At 47.6% G+C, this 17,272-nt stretch overlaps 1 protein-coding gene across 4 annotated transcripts; it reads right to left on the bottom strand.

Annotated features, from left to right (window-relative positions):
• Positions 1-918: 918 nt before the first annotated feature.
• On the bottom strand, positions 919-6,792 carry FAM219B (family with sequence similarity 219 member B). 4 transcript variants are annotated; one of them, XM_013059387.2, is made up of 5 exons: positions 6,487-6,781; positions 6,186-6,273; positions 5,369-5,446; positions 4,908-4,956; positions 919-3,437 (listed from the first exon to the last, which is right to left on the bottom strand). In XM_013059387.2, the coding sequence occupies exons 1-5, from the start codon at positions 6,698-6,700 to the stop codon at positions 3,273-3,275; spliced, it is 594 nt and encodes a 197-aa protein (XP_012914841.1). In that variant the 5' UTR covers positions 6,701-6,781; the 3' UTR covers positions 919-3,272. The 4 variants fall into 4 exon arrangements, with proteins under 4 accessions (XP_012914841.1, XP_004758497.2, XP_044926417.1 ...); XM_004758440.3 differs by having other exon boundaries at positions 919-3,440; positions 6,487-6,779; XM_045070482.1 differs by having other exon boundaries at positions 3,300-3,437; positions 4,798-4,956; positions 6,487-6,792.
• Between the last annotated feature and the right edge of the window lie 10,480 nt (positions 6,793-17,272).

The following is a 17,272-nucleotide window of genomic DNA, read 5'->3' as shown; positions in this document are numbered from 1 at the left end:
TGTGTATGGAGCCCTTTAATAGGAACATATGGGAGGGGCAGCCCGCTTCAGCCTTAGTGGCAGAGCTTGCAGATGACCTCAGGTCCTGAAGACGTGGAAGGTGAATCTAAAGATAGGTAGTGCAAGATTCCTTGTTTTCGCTTGGCCTCAGGAAAGGCATCAGCCCACCAAGGCCAGCAGGCTGGCTCAACGCTTTCAGGCTACAGTAGCAAAATGGAACACACACAGACTGTATGCCTGCACAGCCAAAGTAGTGACTGGCCCTCCACAGAGAAAAGTTTATCAGTCACTTCTCTAGAACACGCTCAGTTGCTGTACACTGGGGATTCAGGGACAGGGTGATCCCATTTGTGTTGTGAAGAGAAACCTAGCTAGTTTTTCTAACCTGGCGGGAAGTGTACAGAACATCATCTCCCCGTGCTTACCCTCTAGACATGGATACGCCTCTGCAGGAGGTGGTGCAGCTGTCTGAGGTCCTGTCACCTCAGACTAAGCAGACCCCCAGGCTGTTCAGGCCTTCCTGCAGAATAAGGGTTCCAATTGGCACAAAAGGATCCTTATGGGTGGTTGCCCATACTAGACCCCCTGCACAAGGGAAATCTAGGCAAGTACATTCAGAAAAGTTCTGGCCAATTTGTTGAGGGTTTTTTTCTGGCCTCCAGATTTTCTTCAGCTAAAAACAAAAGATGACCTCACAAAAGGGTCTGCCAAAAGGAACACCATCTGGAGAGAAGTGCTGTGCAAAGTCCTGCTCCCTCCAATGGTGCTGGTCTGACAATGGTGCCCACCAGGAACAGCAGGGAGAAGGCGGGCTTAGGAAGAATGGCCACAACTGGGGCTGTGAGGGTCATTTCACAATTCAGAGGGCTGTAGTCTAGGCCTTGCTTTAAAATCCTATGGAACACAGACACAGCTCAATTAGCATGATTGTATTTATTCTTAAAAACTTCCAGAGCTGTAGAAGCCTAAGCCAAGAGTTCGTAGAGTACTCTGTAAACACCATAAACATATTCCTCTGTGAGGTTAACTGCAAGTACACCCCTCTCCCCCCAGGACACTGTCACCTGCAGATTACCCAGCTCTCTGAATTAAGGCAGTTTGGCTGTAGGCACCTTGGTGCCTTTACTGGTGACATTTTAGCCTGGGACCTCTGGCCCCAAACAACAGACCATTTCTACCCTGCCTAGCGGCCCTGTTCTGCAACTTACCCCACAAAGATAATGTCTTCCACATGGAGTCAACCAGTTCTGGAATATCATCCAGGAACAGATTCAAATACATCCATGTTGACTTAAGTAATAACCATCTGGAGGGCCTTGGTCTTGGGGTCCTGCTGCCACCCTCCCCCACAGCTGCTGCTAACTAATTCTGTTCTAACCAACTTCCCCACACAAACGTGGCCCCACTGGGCTTCCTGCCACCACCACCGTCTCTCCATACCGCCCTGCATCTGTGCCCTCTCTTCATGTGCACTCTGGCACCTCCAAAGAAACCATGACAGCCTGAAGACAGTCTCTGTGGAGCTGCCCTTGGCTCCTCCTATCTTCAGATGCCTGCAGGCATGAGCGCCAAGGGCTCAGCACATGAGGCACCTGTGTGGCACTGTAGAGTCCCAGTCCTGAAACCGTCTGCATCCCCAATTCCCCAGACCCCAAAGTGCCTGAAGTGGCCTCCATCCCATTTCCCACCTGCTGTGATGCTACTAGATGAGAAAATGCTAACCACAGCCCTCTGTACCATGTATTCTTCTCAACTTTCTATGATTTGACAGAAGCACCAAGATAGAGGCCAATCAAGCACTGACAGGTTACCCTCATCATCTGACCTCAGCCTTCCAATCACCTCATGGTGGTAGAACAAAAGTCCGTGTCAGCCCTCATTTCTCTAGATGCTGCAGGACATTGAATAAATCACCAAATCAGGCACTTCCTGTGTAGCACCCACACCCCAATCCTGACTACCACGCCCCTTGGGCTGGGAGCCATGTCCACTCTCCTTCAGTTCTCACCACAGCTCTAGATGAGCTGTGCCTCCTCCGCCCCCAAAAAGAACCACTGAAAAATCTAGAGAGGACTGGTAGAGCAAGAGATACCATCTGGGATGGGGGTGTGATCACTGGGGGAGATTATGCCTGTCTCAGCTGTGCTCACACAGGGCTGAGGCTGGGGTGCCCCGGAGGTTTACTGTAAAGCCCAGTCCTCCGTATCTAAGGGGAGGCCCTCTGCAATGGCCGATATCTCCTCAAGCAGGGGCCCAGGGAGCCAGCACGCATCCCTCCCCCACATCCTGTGAGCCTCTGCCCACCTCAAAGCCCCACCCAGCCAGGCCAGAAAACTTCTCACCCATTGCTATTCTCAAGTTTCAGAAGCTAAATATGAAGGCACCTGATAGATCCCTGCCACTCCCTCTGCTGGTCACCCACACCTGCAGGCTTCCCAGCGAGCTCCAGTCCTTTCACCCAACCGTGACACTCAAAAGACTGGATGTTGAACTAACGAAGACAGGAGAAGAAAGACAAATAAATAAATATGTACATAGCGGAGCAATTTTTCTCCAACTAGGGGTGGGCTGACCAGAGTCATTAAACCCACCCAGACAGTTTAAGCCAGTTGGGGATGGTCCAGGTCCAGGGATTCTGGAAGCCTTGATCCTGCTGTGTCATCAAGCAGCGTGCTGTGTTCCCTGCCAAAGTCAAACAGGTGCAAGGGGAAGAAGGCCAAAGGGCCTTGCTTTATGCTTTCTTGAGGGCCTCATAATGGAGCCAGGAAGACCGAGCATTGTGGAATTTCTTAAAACTGGTCCCAAATAGTTCAGCTATTTTTTTCAAAGGCTCCCAGCTGCAAGCCATAAAGTGCTATTTTCTGCTTCCATACACCACCATCCAACAGCGCCAGGGCACAAAAGCTCTCTCTCTCTCTCTCCACAGAGTAGGACAAATACCAGTCAAGATGTCTGAAAGATTTCCTTAGCCAACTTTGTCACCACAAGAATCAGAATTCCTCTGTTCCTGCCCTTATTAAAGTGGTTTTTCCAAACTCTAACAGCAGAGGAAAACTGCAGAATTCCACCTATCACCCTATGGTCCAGATGGGGGCCTCTGGCCTTAGAAGCACCATATAAGGCGTTAGCTGCAGGTCATTGACCTTCCAAGAGGGTCAGTGCCTCCAGTGTTTCTGGGGATGACCGCACTCCCCACTGCACTCCGTGACCGAAGAAGGGCCCACAGGGCTCTGCAGGGCACGGTGAGCAGGGTCTGTCTTAGGGGGTTATGTCTACTGGAGAGTACAGGAAGGAGAGTCCCCAGGACAGCACCAGCAGCAGGAGCACGTTGAAGAGGCCATAGGCTTGGGAGGAATGAGGTCCAAGTCTTCATCATCTGGAATCTCATCAAGGTGATACCCATCCTGGAGCAGCTGCCGGCTCACATCCTGGTTCACCTGCTAAGAACAGAAGAGGAGAGAACTATAAGCCACACGGCAAAGCAGAAATGACTGCTGCCTTAAAGGCAGACCTACATGCCCTTACCGGAGCTTGCTGTCCATGCTCCACCCTCAGGCCAACTCCATGCATCGCTGGACAACATGGGGAAGTGTCCCCACCCAGCACTGAGGGGCCCCAAGCAGCCTGAGCCAGCACCGTCCTGGCTGCTGTGTCATTAACCCCCAGGGGAGCTGTTCTCATTGAAGAATCCTAAGGCATCTGATGTAAATATCAGATTCCAGTTTATGTTTGAAAGTCAACAGCCTGACCATTCAGAACGACTGGTCCCTGTGAACACTGAGGAATATGGGACAGTGATAGCAGAACAATGGGGGAGAAGATGAGTTACACAGGATAAGGGTGGTGAGCAGCTTCATCCCCACTGCTGGTTAAACGCTTAGCCTTTATGCCAGCAAAGCTTTGTTCTCTGCAAAGTGGAACCTGTCAGCCTTGCTTCACCAGTTCCACTGAGCAGAAGGAAATGGAGATCAGGAATAGTGTAGGACTTTCTCTGGCTCTTGGCTAATTTTTCTTTTCTTAGTTTAGTCTTAGATACCCAGATATTCAAGGAGGATGTAATTTACAAACTGCTTCTATTCTCTTCGGCAAAAACTCGAGGGGTGGCCAAGGGTTTCTAGAACAAGGAAAACACCAGTGGCGTTCAGTCATGTCTCAAGCACTCTGCCTCTATCTAAGGCAGTCAGCTGCACATGCCACACATCTTTCCATCCCTATGTCTCTGGGACCGTCACTCTGGAAATGTGTGCAAAAGGCCAGCCCACTGGTATCTCAGTCTAAATTCCCACTGAGGGAACAACTGAAGGAACACAAGTTGTTTGGCCTGAAGAAAAGCTTGGTGGATGGCCGCCATGGGAGGGATAGGAATGTTGATCACAAATAAAAGGCAATCAAAGGAAGGGACACTGGAATTACTGGGTGATACTGGAGGGCAGGCTTAGGACCACTGACTCTATCCTCTAGGAGACACTTCAAATTAATAAGAATTCTTAAAGAGCTACCTGAAGAAGGAATTTGTGTGTGTTTGTGTCTGTGTGTTGGAGGGAAAGCAGGCAGCAAGGCTTCCTGGAGAGAGTTAAGTACTCAGTTACAAGAAGCATTCAAGCAAGCAGAGGCTGGTAAACACTTAGGTGGGATTTCTCACAAGGATTCCTTTTCTAAATGGTTGCCTGGGCTAGAAGACTTGTGAGGTCCTTTGAGCCCTAAAGATCTATGGTCTCTTGGATTTTCAACAACTTTCCTCAGACACCTATACCTCGGCTGGGGGAGTAAGGCAGAAGAGAAGATTGGAGAACAGACCGGAAGTCTGGCACAGTGCTGTGCACACAGCAGGCACAAGACAAGCATTTGGCAGTGGCGGTGACGCTGCCTGCAGCCTGGCCCCGTGCAGAAAGGCGCTCTGGACTTGCCTCTGCAGAGGAATACCCGGAGGAATATCTGGATTCCAGCTCCCCATCACTAGGAGAAGAGGAAAACAGTCAGTTCAGGGGGATGCCTGTGGAGCTCAGCTGAAAATAACGAGGTGGAGAGCATGCAAGGGGGTCCTGAGGACTTGTGAAACAAAGACCATCACAGAACTCAAGCCCAGAATCCGTCCTGAGTACCACAGGCTCTTTCCATTGGCTCCAGCAGGGACGGGGTCACTGTCACAAACAATGAAGCTGTAAGAGGGGAGGATGATTCCCCCACACAAGGTTAGTGCTCCAAATCGAAGGGCAGCATGAGCACCTGAGCCCTCTAACCCAGCTATCCTGGGTAGGGATAAGGCCCTGAAGAAGACTGCTCTGGAACATGCATGAAGGGTCTTGGGCGAGATCTGCAATTTTACCCAAGTCACTCCCCAAGGGATATTTTCAAGGAGACCACTCACCTGTCAGAGTCGAGGGACACCAGGTTTTCATCTGGATTCTGACTAAGGGCAGTATAGCCCTTGTTAAACTTCACTGACCTGAGGGTAGACAGGGAAGAGACCAAGCATAGATGAAGCAACAGTTCACAGAGAAAGCCAAAGTCCTTGCCCTTATGGAAAAAGGACTGACTGTAGTACGCCTGTCTGGCCTTCCTGTCACACAGCCACTGCAGCCTGCCCTGTATCGGCCTGCAGCCGGCCTGCAGCCGGCCTGCCTGCCCTGTATCCGGCGGCAGCGGCTGGGGAATATGCACTTCCCCACACCACTCCCCCTACTGCTCCTGAGGAAAGGCACACCTACTCCTCCCAGTAGAAGGAAAACTCCCCCACTTCAGCTTAGTTTAACACAGAACAGAAAAACTGCAAGTCCTGGGGGCAAATCTCTTCTCGAGTTTGAGCTCTTACCTAGAAGAGGCTCTGGGAAAGGTCTCGCTCAGCCCTCAGACTTTACCATTCTGTTGAAAAAGAAATACAGCACTGGCTGTTCCCACACTGCTTTCTAATTTCACTCCTAGCGAACCCAGCCACTGTGCTGCTCCCAGACAATGATCCTATGCACTAACAAAACTGTTATTCCAAAGCCCTTTTCTTGACATCCTTACATCCTTAAAGGGAAAAAAAAGGTCATTTCTCTTCCCATTTTAAAATAGTGAAAAAGACGGGTTGGCGTCAGGTGAATCACTAGCTCGGTCTTAAAACGGGAGAACTGTCTCCCAGCCTGAGGACCAAGGCCTTTTCTGGAAACTGCTTGCACAGAGGAGGTGGCGCCTGCTGAGACCTTTTCGCTGAAGAGTCGGGGCGGTTCGCCGAGGCCCCCAGCATGCCTTTTCTTCGAAGAACAGCCTTGGCCAGATCCCGATGCTTCTCTGGAAGTCAAAGGGCCCGGGTCAGGGGGGGGCTCTTCCCCACTCCGCCGTGTCTCCCAAAATGCCAGGAGCCCGCTTTCTCCGAAGAGATTTTCGGGGACGGGACGGGCTGCAGCTTCCCCCTCCGGGGTCGCCCCGGCGGGACTCCACAGCCTGCCCGGGGAACCAGGTAGCCCGCCCAGGCAGAGACACCCCCCACCGGGCCGCACTCACGCAGCTTGGCCTGAATGGAAGGCGCACGCGTCACCATGTACGGCCCCCTCTTCTCCACAACCGCCGGGAGCCGCTCCCCCAGTCGGGGGACTCCACTGCCGCTTCGCCCGAAAGGCAGCCCCGTAGCTCCCGCTGCGCAGTCCAGGGTCCCGGCGGGGCGCGGTCCCGGGGTAGACATCCATACCCCGGGCCCGCTGGGATCCGCGGTCGCCATGCCCTGGCCACGGCAGCCGCGACGCAGAACCCCGCCTCTTGGCTTACGAGTCGTGGGCAGGGAGGGAGGCGGTCTTTTCTGATAAAGATGGCGGCGCGCAGGCGTGGGCCGTGTCCGCCTAAGCTTTCCGGGCCCGCCTGCAGAGGGGAAGGCACAATTGTTCCGCACTCCTGGGGGCGGGGCACTTTCAGTTCCGGCTTTTGAGAGACGCTGCGGTAGTTGCAGTCGGCCGGAACCTGGGCATGTCGAAGGCATTTTGGTGTCCAGTGGAAAGAAAATATCGATATTTATGCAGGGCCGTGGCTGCGCGCGCGCTGGGCGAATCCCTTTACCCTCTGGCGCGCACACGCTCTCCGCAGTGTCTCCGAGTGGGTCATCTAGTCACATCCCGAGCTCCCAAAGGCGAGCCCTGGAGAACCTGGGTTGAACCTAAGAGAGCTGTTACGAAGGAAGGAGAAATTAAGCGCCGTTCTCCAGAAAACGAAACAGGCCGGAGAGGTTCAAGGCCTTTGAGCCCGTCGGACGCTAGAGGCATTGCCTGCACTGGTCCATCTAACATCAAACCCATGTTATTTCCAACACAACTTGGTGCCCGCCTCTCTCTAACCCTCAGTTCACACATTTTTCTTTTTCCTTTTTTTTTTTTTTTGTAAAGAACTTACTTATTTGACAGACAGAGATCACAAGTAGGCAGAGAGGCAGGCAGAGAGAGAGAGGAGGAAGCAGGCTCCCTGCTGAGCAGAGAGCCCGACACAGGGCTCCATCCCAGGACCCTGGGATCATGACCCGAGCCAAAGGCAGTGGCTTAACCCACTGAGCCACCCAGGCGCCCCCAGTTCACACATTTTTAAATGGAGCCAATATCACTGCCTGTGGTACAGCGAAAATAAGTGCAAAATAGGCTGTGGAAAGAAGGGTGAAAGTGCACTGAGTCTGTGTGTGGTAGGACACAGGGCTGTCATGGCTCTTGACTTCTCCCGCCCCCAAGGGATGTGCTGGCGGCTAGCTGGAAAGAAGTTCCACATCCTTGTAGGAACTGCCAAATCCCAAGAGGCCGCCACAGGCTAATTGATTGGCCTCCACGGAGTAGATCAACAATATGCAATTTTGAGTCCCCAGGGCCACCCAAACAGTAGAGCAGGACTATGCCTTAGGCAGGATAGGGGAAAAAAATTAGCACTGGAGTTTTTGAAAAATCAGAAGCGCAGAAGAATGTTAACTATTTTGGTAGATTCCACTCTTTAAAAACACATTACTTATTTTAGAGAAAGAGCACGAGCAGGAGGAGCAGAGCGAGAGGGAGAGAGAACCCCCAAGCAGACTCCCTGCTGAGCACAAAGTGAGAAGTGGGGCCTATCCCACAACCCTGAGATCATGACCAAGCGGAAAACAAGAGTCCTTTGCCTAATGGACTGTGCCACCCAGGCGCCCGGACCCTTGTTTTAGACGTCCAGAAACAGCAATTTCCCATATGGCTCAACTTAAAAGTAAGCTCCAGGCCTAGTGTGGAGTGCTTTTACCAGGTTGAACTCAGGACCTTGAGACTAAGACCCGAGCTGAGATGAAGACCTGAACTAAAATCAAGACTCCACTGAGCCATCCAGGCGCCCCCATCTGGCTCAACTTTTTATTGAATTCTCATGACTTAATGATGTAGCCGGTTGTGAGTCCTATTAGTAGTTAAACATGGCTGAGACTTGGTCAAATTCACCATTGAAGTGGGAAATGCGGGATTTTTTTTTTTTTCTAAAGATTTTATTTACTTATTTGACACAGAGAGAGAGATCCCAAGTAGGCAGAGAGGCAGGCAGAGAGAAAGGGGGAAGCAGGCTCCCCGCTGAGCGCAGAGCCCGATGCGGGGCTCAATCTCAGGACCCTGGGATCATGACCTGAGCCGAAGGCAGAGGCTTTAACCCACTGAGCCACCCAGGTGCCCCGGAAATGCGGGATTTAAACCCAGCTCCCTGTGGACTCCGAAGACATGTTTTTCTCATGGCTATGCTGCCTGTTAAACTGATGGGGACTTCACCAGGGGCCAAAGAAAACGTGACTAGAACCCACATGATGTCACAAAATCTCTGGGAACTTTGTAGCAAGACTGTGAAAGTCCTCATTTATGTTCCTCCTGGATCTCCCATCATTAATGCTCAGTTACTGGTTATGTGATTGAACATGTTCTGCCACTTACTGGCCAGGTGTTTAATTTCTTTATATCTCCATTTCTTTCGCAGAGGAATGGGGATAATAGTACCTATCCAACAGAATTGTGATGTTAAATTGTGAAGTACTCCGAATGGCACCTCACATGTAAGAGTTCAAGATATGTAACCTACGGGGGAATATGCAACTCTTACTTTCAGGGTTGTAAATTCAAGCCCCTGGGTGGGTGCAGAGATTACTTAAAAATAAAATCTTAGGAGCGCCTGGGTGGCTCAGTGGGTTAAGCCGCTGCCTTCGGCTCAGGTGGTGATCTCAGGGTCCTGGGATCAAGCCCCACATCAGGCTCTCTGCTCAGCAGGGGGCCTGCTTCCCTTCCTTTAAGGGGTGCCTGGGTGGCTCAGTGGGTGGAGCCTCTGCCTTCGGCTCAGGTCATGATCTCGGGGTCCTGGGATCAAGTCCCACATCAGGTTCTTTGCTCTCCAGGGAGTCTGTTTCTCCCACTGACCTCTCTCCTCTCATACTCTCTCTCTCTCAAATAAATTATACATGTATATATACACACATATATGTGTGTGTGTATATATATATATATATAAATGATCTCGGGGTCCTGGGATACCGATGTATATGTATATATACATATACCTACATATATATGTAGCAATTTTTAAAAATATATATTTTATATATATATATAAAACTTTAATGAGTTGTACTGGTCATGCAAGCTTCCTTAAAGATGTCCTTGAGAAAAACATGTACTAGCAGCAGGCCTCTGGTGGAAGGGATGATACATGTCCTTGAAGCCGAGCAGCTGGGGGTGCCCAGCCTGTGCAGGGTGGAATGCCGCCCTGCTTCCCTTTTTCGTTGTCTCCCCTGCCCCAGAGAAAGCCTCGGGTTAAGGTAATCCCTTTAAGTGCGCTTCCAACACTACAAATCCCTGCAGCGGGACAGAAACACCTTACTCTTCTTGGTTACCTGGTTCACCATCTGACTCACATTCCTTCTTGTTTACCTACTAGACATATGGCTATTGTATGACTTTCTCTTCTTCTCCTTTGTTGCTATCTTGTATCTAACAAATAAGGAATTGAGGAGTTGGGGTGACAGTCCTTCCAGCCATCGTCCCCTGCTCCCTCTTCTCTTGCAGCTGACTTTTCCTGCCTCATTCTTCTATTAGGTCTATTAAGGTCTATTAGGCCCCCCCCCTTTTTTTTTTTGAATAGAGAGAGTGTGAATGGGAAGGAGATTCAGAGGGAGAGGGCAAGAAAGAATCTCAAGCAGGCCCCCAGCTCAACGTGGAGCCCAACAGAGGGCTTGATCCCACAACCCTGAGATCATGACCTGTGCTGAAAGCAAGAGTCAAACACTTAACTGAATGCCCACTTTTAAAATCAGAGATTTTGTTTCTCTTTCTTTCCTTTTTTTTCCCCTTTGCTATTGAGTTGTAGGAATTCTTCATATATTTTGGCTATTCACCCATTGTCAGATCAATTATTTGCTAAGATTTCCCTTATTCAATAGGTTCCCTTTTCATTTTGTTGATGGTTTTCTTTGCTGTCCAGCTTTTTAAAAAAGTATGGATTTTTGTTTTGTTTTGTTTTTAAAGATTTTATTTATTTATGAGAGAGAGGGAGAGCGAGTGATCACAGGCAGACAGAATGGCAGGCAGAGGCAGAGGGAGAAGCAGGCTCCCTGCGGAGCAAGAAGCCCAACGTGGGACTCGATCCCAGGACGCTGGGATCATGACCTGAGCCGAAGGCAGCTGCTTAACCAACTGAGCCACCCAGGCGTCCCTGTTTTTGTTTTTTTTTTAATCTTAGAGAGCACCCACATGTGCATGAGCAGGAGGAGGGGCAGAGGGAAAGGGAGAGAATGTCAAGCAGACTCCTTGCAGAGCATGGAGCCTAACGCAGGGCTCCATCTCACGATCCTGAGATCATGACCCAAGCCAAAATCAAGAGGCAGATGCCTACTAAGCCACCCAGGCACCTGTTCAGCTTTTTAGTTTGATATAGTTTCACTTATTCTTGCTTTTGTTGCCTTTGGTTTTGGAGTCAGATCCAAAAATCATCAAGACCAGTGTCAAGGAGCTTACCGCCCAAACTTCTTCTAGGAGTTTTATAGTTTCAGGTCTTTAATCCATTTTGAGTTAATTTTTGTGTATGGTGTAAGACAGTACACTGGTTTCATTCTTTTGAGTGTGGCTGTCCAGTTTTCTCAACACCATTTATTGAAGAGACTGTCCTTTCCTCATGGTCTATTTCCTCCTTTGTTGCAAATTAGTTGACCAGATATATATGGGTTTATTTCTGGGCTCTCTATTCTATTGACCTGTAATGTTTTTATTCCAATACCATACTGTTTTGATTACTACAGCTTTGAAATATAGTTTGAAATCAGGGAGCACGATGCCTCCAACTTTGTTCTTTCTCAAGACTGCTTTAGCTATTCAGGGTCTTTTGTGGTTTCATGCAAATTTTAAGATTCTTTGTTCTATTTCTGTGAAAAATGCCATTGGGATCTTGGGAGGGAATGCACTCAATCTATAGATTGCTTATGTACATTTTAACAATATTAATTCTTTTTTTTTAAGATTTTATTTATGTGACAGAGAGAGATCACAAGTAGGCAAAGAGGCAGGCAGAGAGAGAGGAAGGGAAGCAGGCTCCCTGCTGAGCAGAGAGCCCGACGCGGGACTCGATCCCAGGACCCTGAGATCATGACCTGAGCCGAAGGCAGTGGTTTAACACACTGAGCCACCCAGGCGCCCCAACAATATTAATTCTTGTAAATCCATGAGCATGGTGTATCTTTCCTTTTGTGTCTTATTCTATTTCTTTCATTAATTAAGTTTTCAGGTTTTCACTTCCTTTATTCCTAGGTTTTTGGGTTTTTTTTTTTTTAAAGATTTTTATTTATTGATTTGACAGACAGAGATCACAAGTAGGCAGAGAGACAGGCAGAGAGAGAGAGGAAAGCAGGTTCCCTGCTGAGCAGAGAGCCTGATATGGGGCTCGATCCCAGGACCCTGGGATCATGACCTGAGCTGAAGGCAGAGGCTTTAACCCACTGAGCCACCCAGGCACCCCTGTTTTTGTTTTTAAGCAATTTCTTTTTTTTTTTTTTTTTTTTTTTTTTTTTTTTTTTTTTTTAGAATTATTTGACAGAGAAAGATCACAAGCAGGCAGAGAGGCAGGCAGAGAGAGAGAGAGAGAGAGGAGGAAGCAGGCCCCCTGCAGAGCAGAGAGCCCGATGTGGGACTCGATCCCAGGACCCTGAGATCATGACCCGAGCCGAAGGCAGTGGCTTAACCCACTGAGCCACCCAGGCGCCCAAGCAATTTCTTTTTTTAAAGATTTTATTTATTTGTCAGGGAGAGAGCAGAAGCATGGAGAGCTGCAGGCAGAACAGGCAGAGCAGGCAGAAGGAGGCTCCCTATTGAGCAAGTAGCCTGACGTGGGGCTTGATCCCAGGACCCTGGGATTATAACCCAAGTGGAAGTCAGACGCTTAAGTGACTGATCCACACAAGTGTCCCTTTTTGAAGCAATTGTAAATGGGATTGTTTTCTTAAATTTCTTTCCGATAGTTGTTAGTATATAGAAACAATGGATTTTTGTATATTGACTTTGTACCCTGCAACTTTACCAAACTAATTTATTAGTTCTACCATTTTTTCCTTGGGAGTCTTCAGGGTTATCTATATATAACAGGTTATATGCAAATAGTGACAGTTTTACTTCTACTTTCCAATATGGATGCCTTTTATTATTGGTCTGGCTAGGACTTTCAATACTGTGTTCAATAAAAGTAGTGAGAGTGGGCATCTTGTCTTGTTCCTGATCTTTCAGCTTTTTACTTTTGAATGTGATGTTAGCTGCAGGCTTGTCTTATATGGCCTTTATTATATTGAGGTACGTTCACTCTATACACACTTTGTCCAGGTTTTATCATATATAGATCCTGAGTGTTGTCAGATGCTTTTCATCTATTGAAATGATCACAGTTTGTTTTTTTTTTTTTGAAATGATCACAGTTTTTATCCTTAATTTGTTACTGTGGTGTATCACACCGATTGTGATTTGCAGACCTCGAACCTCCTTGCTTACCTGAAATAAATCTCACTTGACCATGGAATATGATCCTTTTAATGTACTGTTAAATTCAATTTGCTAATATTTGTGGCAGATTTCTGCATCTTGTTCATCAAGAGTTAGCTTTTCATCCTGCTACCTCCCTCTGAAACTCTTTTTTTCCATCTCACAGGATTCAGACTCTAACCTTCGATGGCTCCCATTACTGGTAGACCAGATAACTGCATGAATCTGCAGGTCTTTGTCAGGTCCCAGGTCACCAGCTCTACTTTTTTTAAAAAAGATTTTATTTATTTGAGAAAGAGAGAGCGAGAGACAGCACAAGCAGGGGGAAAAGAGGAGAGGAGGGAGAAGCAGACTGTCTGCTGAAGACACCCAGCGCGAGATTCAATCCCAGGGTCCTGGGACCATGACCCCGGCCAAAGGCAGACACTTAACCATCTGAGCCACCAAGGTGCCCACCAGCTCCACTTTCATCCCCACACATTGTCACCTCCTTCTAGGGAAGATATATTTCCTAATCCTTACAACATTCTTTTAAAAAAAAGATTTTATTTATATGACACACAGGGATCACAAGTAGGCAGAAAGGCAGGCAGAGAGAGAGGAGGAAGCAGGCTCTCTCTGCTCCTCAGCCCGATGCTGGGCTCGATCCCACCTGAGCTGAAGGCAGAGGCTTTAACCCACTCAGCCACCCAGGTGCCCCTCCTCACAACATTCTTATGTGGCACTATCATACCCATTTCACATATGTATAAGGAAAGTGAAGTGAGGGTCACAGGGATTAGATGATCTGCCAAAGATCACCAAGTTGTGGAGGTGGGGGTTGAATCCTTATCTGCTTCAAATGCCTGTCCTCTTTTTCTACCAGTAGCGTGTGTGCCTTTATGTTACAGACTGACTTTTATCCACCCCCTACCCCCATTCTTATGTTGAAACTCCAAACCCCCAGCGTAACAGTTCTTGGGAGATAAGGCCTTTAAGGAAGTGATTAAATGAAGTCAAAAGGGTGGGACCCTAATCCAATAGGACCGGTATGTTTTTTTTTAAGTTTTTCTTTATTTGAGAGACAGCACAGCAGGGGGAACAGCAAGCAGAGGGAGAGGGAGAAACAGGCTCGCAGAGCAGGGAGCCCGATGTGGGGGTCCATCCCAGGACTCCGGGACCATGATCTGAGCCAAAGGCAGATGCTCAATGACTGAACTACCCAAGCACCCTAGGGTGGTATCCTTACAAGAAAAGGAAGAGACACCAAGGATTGTGAACAGAGGGAAAAAAAAAAGCCCCATTTCTTCATTATATTATTACATTATTATCTCCCATCAGCTTATGAGTAAATATACAAAGATGCTAGGACATAATATCACATCCATCTTGAGGGGATCTAACTGAATCTCACATCACCTGTGCAGTATTCTTTATAATTTTTATTTTTTAAAAAAGATTTTATTTGAGAGAGAGAGAGAGACAGAAAGCATGAGCAAGGGAAGGGAAAATGGAGAGGGAAAACCAGACTCCGCACTGAGTGTGGAGCCCGAGGTAGGGCTGGATCCCAGGACACTGAGATCATGACCTGGGCTGAAGACAGATGCTTAACCAACTGAGCCACCCAGGCGCCCTTAATTTTTAATTATTTTAAAAGTTTTTGTTTATTTATTTGATAGAGACAGACACAGAAAGAGAGGTAACATGAGCAGGGGGAGTGGGAGAGGGAGATGCAGGCTTCACACCAAGCAGGGAGCCTGATGCGGGGCTCAATCCCAGAACCCTGGGATCATAACCTGAGCAAAAGGCAGACGCTTGACAACTGAGCCACCCAGGTGCCCCAATTTTTAATTTTTTTAAAGTAACCTCTACACCCAATATGGGGCTCAAACTTAACAACCTTAAGATCAAGAGTTACACACTACTGACTGCACCAGCCAGGCGCCCCTCATCTGTGTCGTATTCTTGCCAAAAATTGTTTAACTAGATTTTAATAGCAAGGAAGCAAACCAAAAGCAGAATGTAGGGCATTCTACACCACCACTGCCTGGACTCTCCAGAAAAATGGACTGTACGCGTTTTATGGCAAACTTTTTTTTTTTTTAAGATTTTTTTTTTTTTTTTTTAATCAGAGAGAGAGGGGGAGAGAGCGAGCACAGGCAGACAGAATGGCAGGCAGAGGCAGAGGGAGAAGCAGGCTCCCAGCCGAGCAAGGAGCCCGATGTGGGACTCAATCCCAGGACACTGGGATCATGACCTGAGCCGAAGGCAGCTGCTTAACCAACTGAGCCACCCAGGCGTCCCTTATGGCAAACTTTAAAAAAAAAAAGATTTATTTACTTATTTATTTGACAGAGAGAGACATAGCAAGAGAGGGAACACAAGCAGGGGGAGTGGGAGAGGGAGAAGCAGGCTTCCTGCAGAGCTCAATCCCAGGACTCTGGGATCATGACTCAAGCTGAAGGGAGATGCTTAACGACTGAGTCACCCAGGTACTCCAAACTTCTTTAAGTATATTAACAGTATTGTGGTAACAGTAGGAAGAGAAAAATCCTTATTTCTAGATAGCTGCTTAAGTATTTAGGGATAAAATGCCATGTCTGCAATTTACTTCAAAAGATTGAGGGAAAAGTGTATATATACTAGGAATAAAATAAATGTAGCAAACTATTAGTTTTTAATTTTTCAAAATAAAGAATAAGGAAAGAGAAAGTTCAAAACCCCATTCTGTTAGGGTAGAGCCCTTTACATCAAGCTGTGGAAGCATACTTTTTCTTTAAACATTACTTATTGTCTACTTATTTTAGGTAGAACTAGAGTCCATTAAGCTAAAAGATAGCCTGTTTTCTCCAGCACAGTAAAAGAGTCAATCAAATATGACTTATGACAATGACATGGGAACTGACGTGACAAATGGGCATTTGACAGGAGCAAGAGATTTATCAGCAGACTTAATTACCTAGTCACCTTTGCTGCTTAGTAATAGGACTATGATTTAGAAATTTGCTTGCTTTGAAAATAATTCCCATTATTAGGGGTTGGCAAACTTTTTCTATAAATTGTCAGAAAATATTTTTGACTTTGTAGACTTGTGGATAGCACAGAGTGTCTATCAGCTCTGCCATCATATTGCAAAAGCAGCCACAGAAACTGCACAAGGCAGGCACCTGGGTGGCTGTTGAGTGTCTTTGGTGGGGGTTGTGATCCCAGTCCCCCATCCGGCTCCTTGCCCAGCAGGGAGCCTAATTCTCCCTCTGCTTCTAGCTCCCCCTGCTTGTGCTTTCTCTGTCAAAGAAAGAAAGAAAATCTCAAGAAAGGAAGGAAGAAAGAAGGAAGGAGACTGCACAATACACATGTAATTAATGCCACTAAACTGCACACTTTAAAAAATCTGACTTCTGATTTCAGCTCAGGTCAGAACCCTGAGATCAAGCAGCGTACTCAGGGTGGAGTCTGCCTTAAGACTTCCTCTGCTCCTCCGGATGCACGTGCATGTGCACAAGAACTTCAGTCTCTCTCAAATAAATAAATCTTAAAAATCAAAACAATAAAACAAAAACAAAACTTAATGGGACGCCTGGATGGCTTAGTTGGTTAAGCATCTGCCTTCAGCTGAGATCAGGATCCCAGAGTCCTGGGATCAAGTCCAGCATCAGACTCCCTGCCCAGTCAGGGCCTGTTTCTCCTGCCTGCCACTCCCCCTGCTTGTGCCTTGCACTCTCACACACAAAGAAAGAAAGAAATATTTGAGGGTCTGAGTCAGTTAGGCAGCTGCTTCCGCTCAGGTCATGATCCCAGGGTCCTGGGATTGCTCCCCACTATGCTCTCTGCTCAACGGGGAGCCTGCTTTTCCCTCTCCCTCTGCCTGCTGCTCCCCCTGCTTGTGCTCTCTCTCTCTCTGAAAAAATAAAAATCTTGAAAAAAACAAACAAACAAACAAAAACAAAAAAACTTAAGGGGCACCTGCGTGGCTCAGTGGGTTAAAGCCTCTGCCTTTGGCTCAGGTCAGGATCCCCACATCAGGCTCACTGCTCAGCAAGGAGCCTGCTTCCCCCTCTCTCTGTGCCTGCTGCACTGCCTACTCGTGATCTCTGTGTCAAACAAATAAATAAAATCTTTAAAAACACTTAAAATACGTAAAAACTCAAAACAGCAGCCATAGATGATATGTAAATGACTACGTGGCAGTGTTCCTTGCTTATGGGCAATGAATTCTGAATTTCATATAGCTTTGTCACAAAATCTTAATGTATTGATTTTTATCCATTTAAAAATATAAAAAACAATTCTTAGCTGGTGGGCAGTAGAAAAACAGGTGATGGCCTGGATCT

This window comes from Mustela putorius, unplaced genomic scaffold, assembly GCF_011764305.1.
Source record: "Mustela putorius furo isolate JIRA1106 unplaced genomic scaffold, ASM1176430v1.1 tig00003972_pilon_pilon_pilon, whole genome shotgun sequence".
NCBI lineage: Eukaryota > Metazoa > Chordata > Mammalia > Carnivora > Mustelidae > Mustela > Mustela putorius.
This window is presented reverse-complemented; position numbering and strand designations above follow the sequence as displayed.

Bases quoted from the DNA above. Each gene is read 5' to 3' on its own strand.
- FAM219B (XM_004758440.3), bottom strand. From the start codon at position 6,700: ATGGCGACCGCGGATCCCAGCGGGCCCGGGGTATGGATGTCTACCCCG. The intron at 4,957-5,368 runs GTGAGTGGTCTC...CTCTTCTCCTAG, and splicing joins GTGTCCCTCGACTCTGACAG to TGATGGGGAGCTGGAATCCA. The intron at 3,441-4,907 runs GCAAGTCCAGAG...TTCTGTTCTTAG, and splicing joins CCGGGTATTCCTCTGCAGAG to CAGGTGAACCAGGATGTGAG.